Here is a 10,237-nt window from a genome sequence, read left to right as displayed (position 1 = left end):
TCTGTTCAAATCTTAATAGGTTATATATACACATAGTTCCAACCCAACAACTAATAACATTTCCAACCATCGGATCACTACAACTGCCACACTTAAATACTAGTCATTTCTAAATTTGTTAAAAAAATGTATTTCTATCATTTTTTGTTCCAAACATTCAAGCTAGAGAGCTTCTGATTTCTGCCACCACGACATGTGAACATACCCATTGAACATGCATGAACCATAAAGATTTTTAAAACCGTACTCTGATACCATTTTGGCACGACCCGTCCCGAATCACCCTGTGGACCTGAAACATGACGTGCACCGATAATAGATGCTGACTAGATGTCAAATCTATCACCAAGGCTGACTATGAGTTATTTCAAAAAATGCAACAAAATCAAGTGCTTGTATAAAATATAATGCGATGGGCCCAAAATATTTACTTCATACTTCATCAATATGAGTTATAATATTCAACATGCCGAGTGACTCTCATTCCGAAATCATTAGGCTCTTCCAGCTAAAAAGAATCAATTGCTACCTGCAGAAAAAATCGTGGGAAAATATATGAGTTGATAGCTTAGTGAGTGGAAAATTTCGAACATAAATATACTCTTTCCATTTTATATTTTTATCGAAAAATGAGTTCATATCATTAAATAACTCGCAAGATAACATCATATAATTATAGTCAAAATGTGAGACATTCACATAATGTCGTAAAATGTCATCTCAAAATCATGATATAAATATCAGCTGATAATTATGCTATAATCTCATCACATCAAATGTACTTGAAAATCCACCAAAAATGTACCCTCTGACTAAATCTGTAATCCGCCCTTCGGGCTAAGAACTTTCGTCACGGGCCTTTGGCCCCCTCCGTAAACGAAAGCAGGTCTCAAAGACCTCTCATAATCAATTCTAGAACACGGCCAATGCCCCTCTGTGAACTGTATGTACATGATCAAGACCAATGTCAGGTCAAGACCCTTCGTGTCGAATAAAACACGGCCAAGGCCCCTCTGTGAATTAGAAGAAGTATATAATCACGGGTACTTTTTTGGCCGATCTCAATATTGCATGTTTCACATACCAAACAAATCTCAATATCACATGTCTTACATACCAAGTCACAAATATGCCATAAAGAATCTTTCATATTCCTCATGTATCATAATAAAAGAGATTTCCATAATAATCATAAAATTAAACGCATAATTGCATATAAATGCACACACTTTGATAATAGACTGAATTTATAAATACTTTAAAGATATTTATGTTTTTCCACTCACAGTACTATGTTCGTAAAATCAACCCGATTGATAAGCTGTTCTGATCTCAGCATTGTCGCCTGAAATAAGATATAATTTTTAAATAAACAATTAATTATTTTAAATAATTTCAATAATTAAATAGGCGATACCCAAACTTAATCATTTCACATTTAAGCGATTTCTAAAGTCTATTTAATAATTAAAACTAGTTTTTCTTTCACTTTACTCAATTTCTAAAGTCTCTTTAATAACTAAAATTGAATTTAGTCTAAAAATCAAACTATAAAATCAAACATAACTTGACAATAAGTAACTTTTTACTTACCTTTCAAAATTGAGGAATTCAAACCTAATAATGTAGACCACTTATTTACTAACAACATAGGCGAACTTTCCTTTTTTTCTTTTTTTTCCTTCCTCTTCTCCTTTTTTTTTTCTTTCTTTCTTTTTCTCCTCTTCCTTCTCTCTTTCTCGGTTTTTCTTGCTTCTGTCCGTCTCCAGCCTTATCTCTCTGCATGTATATATCATATGAAAATGGTAATGGGTTAATTACTTGCCACATGTACTCCACAACCCATTTTTGCATGGGAAGTCCTTATTCTTCAATTTAATATAATATCTAGTCCTTTACTTCCAATAATATATAAGTAGATCCCCAAAATTAAGTTTTATCCATTTTAAACCTTTAACTATTTTCATAATAAATTAAACCCCAATAAAATAATTTATTTTATTTAAATCCCTATTTGATATTGACTTTGACCAATTGAATTTTTGGACTTTGACTAAATAATTTTCTTGACTTTGACTATGAGTGAGTGGGTTATAACAGTCCTACTAAAAGAGGTCTACACGAAACAACCCTCGGGTTACCATGATCTCTCTCAGCCTCACCATATCAGCCATCTTCATAAGGCTCTCTACGGACTTAAATAGGCTCCTTGTGCTTAGTTTCAGTATTTTCACTCTTTCTTATTGGACCACCAATTAACTCACAATCATTGTGACACTTCTCTATTTTACTCACACTCCCCGGCTCGCTCTATCTTCTTTCTTGTATACATTGATGACATTATAGTCACCGGCTCAGCCATTCAAGATATCGATACCATTTTAAATCTCTTGCGTTCCACCTTCGATAGATGGGTGATCTCTCATTCTTCTTTGGTATGGAAATATCTCGCACATCTACCTCACATTTTTTGGCTTAAACAAGGTATGTGGTTGATCTCTTCAAGCGATTTAATATGAGAAAATGTAAACCATGTCTCACTCCACTTCCATCAGACAATCGACTCTCTTGCACCGACGGTGACCCGCTTTCAAATCCACTCTTTATCGGAGCATGGTTGATTGTCTTCAGTACCTCACTTTCTCTCACCTCAATATCTCCTTTGTGGTCAACCATGTTTGCTAGTTCATGCATAGTGCCCGAACCACTCATTTACAAGTCGTCAAACACATTTTTCGTTACACAAAAGGCATTATAGAACATGGCCTCGTGTTTGATCACTCTTCCATCCTCTCCTTACATGGGTTCTTCGACTCCAATTGGGCCGGCTCAGTTGATGATCGTAGGTCTACGACTTGGGCATGCACTTTTCTAGTGCCCAATCTTCATATATGGATGGCTAAGAAACAGACAACCATTTTTCGCTCTAGTATGGAAGCTGATTATCAGGCTCTTGCTTATACAACCACAGAACTTCGTTGGTTTAGTTATCTATTTCGTGAGCTTGGCATTTCCATCTCATCCGCTCTTCACATATATGTTGATAATGTGTCGGCATTCACTAGGATGCCAATCTTGTATTCCATGCTAGAACTCGCCACATTGAGATTGATTATCATTTTGTTCAAGAGCTCATTGTCCGAAAAGATCTCTTCGCACGCTATGTCCCATCGTCTCACCAACTCGCTGATTTCTTTACTAAAGGCCTCTCTTGTTATTGTTTTACGTTCCTACGGTCCAAGCTCAATCTCAGCATTGCTCTGTTAAGCTTGAGGGAGGGTAAAGAGACTAAGGTTGATTAATGAAAATAGTCCTAAGCTTGATGTATAAGTACAAGAAACCATCATCAATGAAAATATACTAGAATTTATCTTTTCCTTCACAAACTACCATAAAACCTGAATGTGCACATGCGTGGGAGACCCATCAGCCCTACCAATTCTATCTTTATGGTCACCAACAATGAGCCTAGTTGAGCTCAAGAATTGGGGGGGGGGGTTGTAGGTTTTGATAACAGCTTGTTTTTTTATCTCAGCTTTGCAAACTCGGCTCAGAAATGATTTGTTGCCACAGAGGCTAGGGAAAAGCAATGGAAGAAGACATGAGATGAAGGCCAAAACAAAAAGTTAATTCATCGGGCTTTGGACAAGCACCACAAAGGTAGCCACGTTTTCTGTCCATAGAGGCCACATTTTTCCATTCAATTTTCTCACAAATAATATCACAAAATGGCTAGGGTTAAACCATATAAGTAGTGTTAGGTTAGGCTTTTAATTGGACCAATAACAAAACTAAATGGGCCAAGATTTGAAGGCATCCAAGAGGTAATATAAATGAGTCTAGCCTTTGGACTTGGTTGTTGGTAATTATTTCACTCATCGACTGAGGTCTATAAAATATATTCGCTTGTTAATATCATATCCCATGATTTATTGGGTATCAGAACCCAACACTTTGCTTGATAAAAAAATTCTTAAAGAAAGAAAGATGTGGTAGTGAGAACACTAAAAACCTTTGGATAATGAAATTAATTAGTATGGATTAAATTTGCATGAAAAAATAATATCATTAAGCAATTTCTCCTCATTTTATAGCTTGAAAATATTGGATGGCAGTTTATCGATGAGCACTGGGTGTCAATTATCTTGGACGTGATTATTTACTTAAAATACTTCATAAGAGATCAAATTCACTAGTTTTTGACGAAATATGTGGGTTGAAAGTAAATGTTTTAGAGGAAATAAAATTGTAAATAAAAAAATGCCAAAATCCACATATTTGATGGTTGAGAAATATAATCCAAATTCAAGTACACTAGGTTACCACCCAGAATCAGTATCCAATAAACCTAACAATCATTTATTTTTTAAACCTCATATAACAATGCCGACGAAATTAAACAAGTTAAAATCAGTGGGAAAAAAAATAATAAATAAAAAATTGGCAAGCAGACCCTCGATGACCATCTCTTGTACGAACACGTCCCTAGTTATATTAATTTCATAGGATGATGTCATAAACTTAGTTTTCACTAAGTCCCCCAACAATTTCATACTTATGTAGTCCTTCATCAATTTTAAATTACTTATAAGACCCTTTTATTTTAAGAGCCATCAAGTTGACCAAACTAGACCCACATAATAAGGTTTCAATCATCTTGACCTTGACCTTAACCCTATCAACTCTTGACTTACCATGATCGAATTACAATCTCAATCTATTCTTCTAATATCGATTAAGCGGTCAAGTAAAATTTAATTCATTCATGGTCGCTAAATATAATGAATTAACTCTAGTCAACTCCAGTATTGGAATCCACGGAATCCCTATAGAAAACTCTTGAAGCTCATGGCAATACAGGTACAACTCTCCATTCTCATGGAAATACAAGCCATTCACTCAAAAGATGGACAAAAAAATAACTTCTAATAGTAAACTATCCAGCTTTATTCACCAATGATGGACCAATATGTTTGATCATAGATTATATTTATATGCATATCTGAGTGTTTTTCGTATGGCCAAAATTCTTTTATATTTTATCAATTATTTAGAAAACAATGAATAAATTCTAGCAAACATAAATCTTGAGTGTCTAGAATTGCATAGATTTTTCTTCTAGAGCACTAATCTCACCAATATGTAATAATCGAAAGTGGGAAACTGACGTAGCGGAAGATTATAGGGAAGATGAACAATCACATAATGAGAAAACATTCAAAAAAAAATTTTATTGAATTTCAAAACCGCTGCTTAAAAGGGCTTACAACGCTTTAAATAGAAAAAAAAAACACTAGCAAAATTCGAAAAAAAAAATAAAAAAAGATATTTTTCGAAAAATAGGAAAATATGAAATAACTACTAAGATGGAAAATCCTTATCTTCAGGACCATCCTCCAACAAACGGAATACAAATCCGAATTTTATGGAAAGAGATATTGCAAAAACAAAAATTATCATAAATAGCAAAAACGCTTAAACGAAGGCCTAAACGATGGGTTTTTGCCCAAAATTGCCCTTACATTAGGGCCAAAGGCACTGAGTTTGATTCATTGGCTCGATTCCGATCGAATTAGACTAGCAATTCGTCAAAAACGAACCAACCCGAAGTTATCATGAAATCAAAAAAACATTATTTTTGCCTCGCGACGGTCCCATTTCATCATAAACTCTAATCCCTTATGCACTTTATCAGAAACTCAACCAATATGGATTGATTAGTTTCAATACTCTAATTGAGTGCAAGCATAGACAAACTAAGGTAATGGTGCAAAATGGGGCATCGAATCTTGTAGTAGACCACAATTTTTAACAAATTTTAAATCACAAATTTTTCAATTTTTATCAAAATATACTAAAATTTTGATTATTAGTTACACAAAACACAGGCTTAGTTATCTAGTACCAACAAGATTAACTATGAAACAACCGACACTAACAAATTCAATTGTTTCTTTTACAATGAGCTTCAATTGCATGTTCCGGTCAGAATAATTAACTTTCAAATAAATGCATGGGATCACCCAAAAATTCTCAACTCCAAACTACAAAGAATAAATGGTAAGAAGACATAAGCATGACAATGCACACCGTCTATTTCGGATGATTCGTGGTACCTTTTCTCGTTACATGTCACTTCCTCGTACTCTATAAATGCAGTTCATGGAAGTACCATGATTTCCATTCTTCACATAAAAAATGAAATTCAAAGATTATCTTTCTGTCATATTTGCATTTCTTTTCATCGTCTCCTCTGTCGTGGCTGATATCGCATCTCAAGATGAGAAAAAGAGTGAGTATTAATGAAAATAAAAAAGAACAGAATTTTATTTTTCTTTCTGGGGTATTTATCTTTATGAGTTCTACCTAGATTTTCTAGTTTTGTCCAATATAAGCTAAAAAGTTTGAGTTGATTTATATGCAGTGGATGTAGTTGAAGAAGCAAAACAGCAATTAGCTGATCAGAAGATTGGCCATAATTATGGGGGCGGATGGGGTGGTGGACATGGAGGTAGTTGGGGCGGTTATGGAGGCGGTGGTGGTGGGGGTTTTGGACACGGAGGCAGCTGGGGAGGCAGTGGCGGTGGTGGACCAGGAGGGGGTGGAGGCAGTGCTGGTGGTGGCCAAGCAGGTGGTGGAGGCAGTGGCGGTGGCGGCCAAGCAGGCGGTGGAGGCAGTGGCGGCGGTGGAAAAGGTGGGGGTGGAGGCAGTGGCGGCGGTGGTGGTGGTGGACCAGCAGGCGGTGGAGGTGGAGGCAGTGGCGGTGGTGGTTGCCACTGGGGATGCTGTGGTTATCATCCCTGGACAGGGTGTTCCTGCTGCCACAGTGCTGAAGAAGCAATGGCCTACAGGCAGAATAAAAGTCCCTAGCTTGAGTAGTCTAAAACTACAGCATATTATGTATGTGAATAATGTGGAGTATTGACGTCGATCAATATCAATAAATATCAGTGTTTCTAATTTATATTAAGCAAACCTTATTTTTATCTTTTCATTTCAAATTATAAAGTTGTCCGTCGCCTTTGATCCGCTTCTAACTAAAGTTCACAACTATTAGATTTGAACTATTAACCTTGCAGTGTACAATTGGTAAAGGCAGCGCGGACGTAGGGGGACTCGACCTGGTAACCTCAGTCCATTTCATTTTTTATGTTTAAAAAAATTATGTGTAAATATTTTTTTAACATGTTAGCTCAGCTTGAAATTTTTTTTAGTCGAGTCCTGGATCCACCCGAGTAAAGATACCCTTGCAAAAACATTCTTCATTATTTGTATAGAATTGAAATTTATTAATTCACAAGTATTCTGAAGAAATATGGAAAAGATAACATTTATTTGGATAATTAGTATGTGGTATGGAATAAAAGTGGGTTAAATGGGTCAAGGGTATATAAACTTGAATAATGATATTCAAAGTGAAAACTGCTGATAGTCGTCTTATATAATATATACATGACAATTTATTATTTGATACATAAAGCAATAAAAAGGTACTATATTAATATATCAAATAATAAACTGTCATTAATATGCGATCGGTAATCTTCACTATATAGCATTGCTCTATAAACTTTATCCCATTTACCAAAAACCATATATAAACTTGGCTTTTTATCAACATTATACATGAATTTACATATTTGTATTCCATCTGTACATGAAATAATTTCCATTAATCAAGATTACCAAAACAATTTTAGTGACGGACGAAGTGTCTATGTGCAATGAAGTGGCAAACTCTTGACAAATTAATTACGCGAATAATCTATGAAATTTATTCCCTACATTAAAATCATACATGCACTTCACCCCCTCCCTCCCCCATTGTATCAAAATTATATATGAACTCAATTTTGTATGAAAATTATGCTTAGATTCACAATTTTTTAGTACATCCATACATGAATTAACTTTGATATATCAAAACTAACGATACAATCCCCGTGCCAAATGGTGTACAAGAAAATAATAGAATTTTTTTTTTTTCATTTCTTATTATTGGGTTATTTGTGATTTTAACTTTAAAGTGATCAGTAAACTCCAAACAGCTGAATTCAAAAAAGTAAAACATTTTTTTGCTTCCAAATGCATCAATTGAATGACAAACTTAGTCCAAACACGTGTTACTTAGTAGTTTATGTGAATGTTTTGATAAGACTGTAATGGAGTGATGCAGGAGGATCCGAATCGAGTGATGCTAATTTGTCAGATAGCACGATGATGGCGCTGAGATACCATGAGATGGCGAATCGGCGCAAAGATGGAAAGTGAATCACCATTATTTCCTTAATTGGGAGAATTTGACGCGTATTTGGTAATTTGGCCATAACTTTGGCTACAGTTATCGGAATCGCTATTATGACCCCAATCCGGAAAGCTCTCTTCGGCGCGCATGTCATGGCCACCCTATGCTGGGTGGACGTCAATTTCAAGCTCAAAATCCACTATTTTCCTTTCCAAAATCCAATTTTAAGTTATTTTTTACTATTTATGGTAATATTTCGTTTCCTTTTTCCATATGTTAGAAAACTCGAATTAAGCCAAATTTTTGGCAACTTACTTCTTTTACTTAATATTTTATTTTGGTATAATTTTGGGATTTTGCCATTTTTGGTAATTTTCTCATAATTTCGTATTTCGCAGCTATTTAACCCGGCTTGTGGGGTAGTTTTCATCATTCTGCATTATTAGTAATATTGAGTTGAATTCAGAGTATTTTCTCTGGTTTTTTGGGCGTTTTTTGTCGTTCTGTTCTTGCGAATCATCTGCTACAACAAGCCAATAGAATAATCACTATCTTACCCGGCGTCAGTTGGTATCAGAGCGTCAGCATCTTCTTAGGAGATAAATTTCATCAGTTATAATGGTTGGTGGACGTGGTCGTGGTCGTCGAGGATAGGTTCCGATTGAGGAAGTCCCGCACCGTGATCGTAATATTCAGCATGTGACGATTGAAGATTTGCAGAGACAAGTTGCGGATTTAACCCAACGTTTGGTGGAGCAGGAGTTCGGTAATCATGATGTAGAAGGTCACGATTCCGATACCAGTTTCGAAAACCCGTATCACCATTGTGCTCGAGTTTGGGAGCATCGTGGATGGGAGGATCGTCATGTGGATCTCGGTTTCAGAGTGGATCTGCCTGAGTTTTCTGGTACGTTGCAGGCTGAAGGATTTATTGATTGGCTGAATGAAGTGGAACGGATTTTTGAATATAAGGAGGTTCCAGATCGTGTCAAAGTGAAACTGGTCGCCATCAAACTCAAAGGTAGGGCATCTGCATGGTGGGAACAGTTGAAGCGTTCACGGTAACGACAGGGAAAATCCAAAATTACTAACTGGGAGAAGATGAAGAAGAAGATGAAAGGGCACTTCCTCCCTTTCGGCTATACTCAAACCTTGTTTCAGAGGCTTCATTCACTAAGGCAAGGCGCAAGATCAGTCAATGATTATACTGAAAAATTTTATCAGTTGGTGGCTCGAAATGATTTATCTGAGACGGAGGAGCAAATGGTAGCACGGTATTTGGGGGGATTAAGGCAGCCCTTGCAGGATCTTCTCAGCCTTCATTCATTGTGGACAGTTTCTGAGGCATATCAGCGAACACTTGCAGTAGAGAAACAGCAAAGTAGGAGGCCAGTGGTCAGAGGTGAAAGAAGTCAGCCAGTTCGCCCTCAAGAATCTCGTCCTGCTTATCAGCCACAGCGGGATAGTTCCAGCTCAAGTATTAAGTACTTTAGGTGTGGTGAACAGGGGCATAGGGCGACTGATTGTAGGAAGCCTGCTGGTCAAAAGAATAAAAATCTTCTGATTGAGGAGGATATGATAGAGGAGTTTGAGGAAGTTGGAGAACCCGTGTATGATGAGGGTGAAGATGAGGACGTGCTATATGGAGATAGCCAAGAGACCCTGGTCATTCGAAAGAGCCTACTGACTCCCAAGGGCGACTCAGGGGATGATTGGTTGAGGACCAACGTTATCCACACAACTAGCACAGTTGCTGATTAAGTCTGTAAGCTGATAGTTGATAGTGGCAGTTGTGAGAATGTAGTGTCTGAGGAGGCTATCGATAAACTGCAACTGAAGATGGATCATCATCCCAAACCATACAACTTGTCTTGGCTGAATAAAGGCAGTGAGGTAACGGTAGAAAAACGATGCTTAGTGTCTTTCTCGATTGGAAAAAAATATTTTGATAATGCTTGGTGTGATGTGGTATCAGTGGACGCGTGTCATGTT

General features: G+C 36.5%; 1 protein-coding gene across 1 annotated transcript; it reads left to right on the top strand.

The window, feature by feature from the left end:
• Positions 1 to 6,198: 6,198 nt before the first annotated feature.
• LOC111408521 (ctenidin-1-like) lies at positions 6,199 to 6,975 on the top strand. Its single transcript, XM_023038269.1, has 2 exons — positions 6,199 to 6,292; positions 6,425 to 6,975. Exons 1-2 carry the CDS (start codon positions 6,199 to 6,201, stop codon positions 6,868 to 6,870), a joined length of 540 nt encoding a protein of 179 aa, XP_022894037.1. The 3' UTR covers positions 6,871 to 6,975.
• The last annotated feature ends 3,262 nt before the right edge of the window (positions 6,976 to 10,237 follow it).

The sequence above is a fragment of the Olea europaea genome, chromosome 13 (genome assembly GCF_002742605.1).
Source record: "Olea europaea var. sylvestris chromosome 13, O_europaea_v1, whole genome shotgun sequence".
Lineage (NCBI taxonomy): Eukaryota > Viridiplantae > Streptophyta > Magnoliopsida > Lamiales > Oleaceae > Olea > Olea europaea.
The sequence above is the reverse complement of the archived record's forward strand: the minus strand, read 5'-3'. Positions and strand labels throughout refer to the sequence as shown.

Coding starts and splice junctions, on each gene's coding strand:
- LOC111408521 (XM_023038269.1), top strand. CDS start 6,199: ATGAAATTCAAAGATTATCTTTCTGTCATATTTGCATTTCTTTTCATC. Junction 6,293..6,424: donor ATCTCAAGATGAGAAAAAGA/GTGAGTATTAAT, acceptor ATTTATATGCAG/TGGATGTAGTTGAAGAAGCA.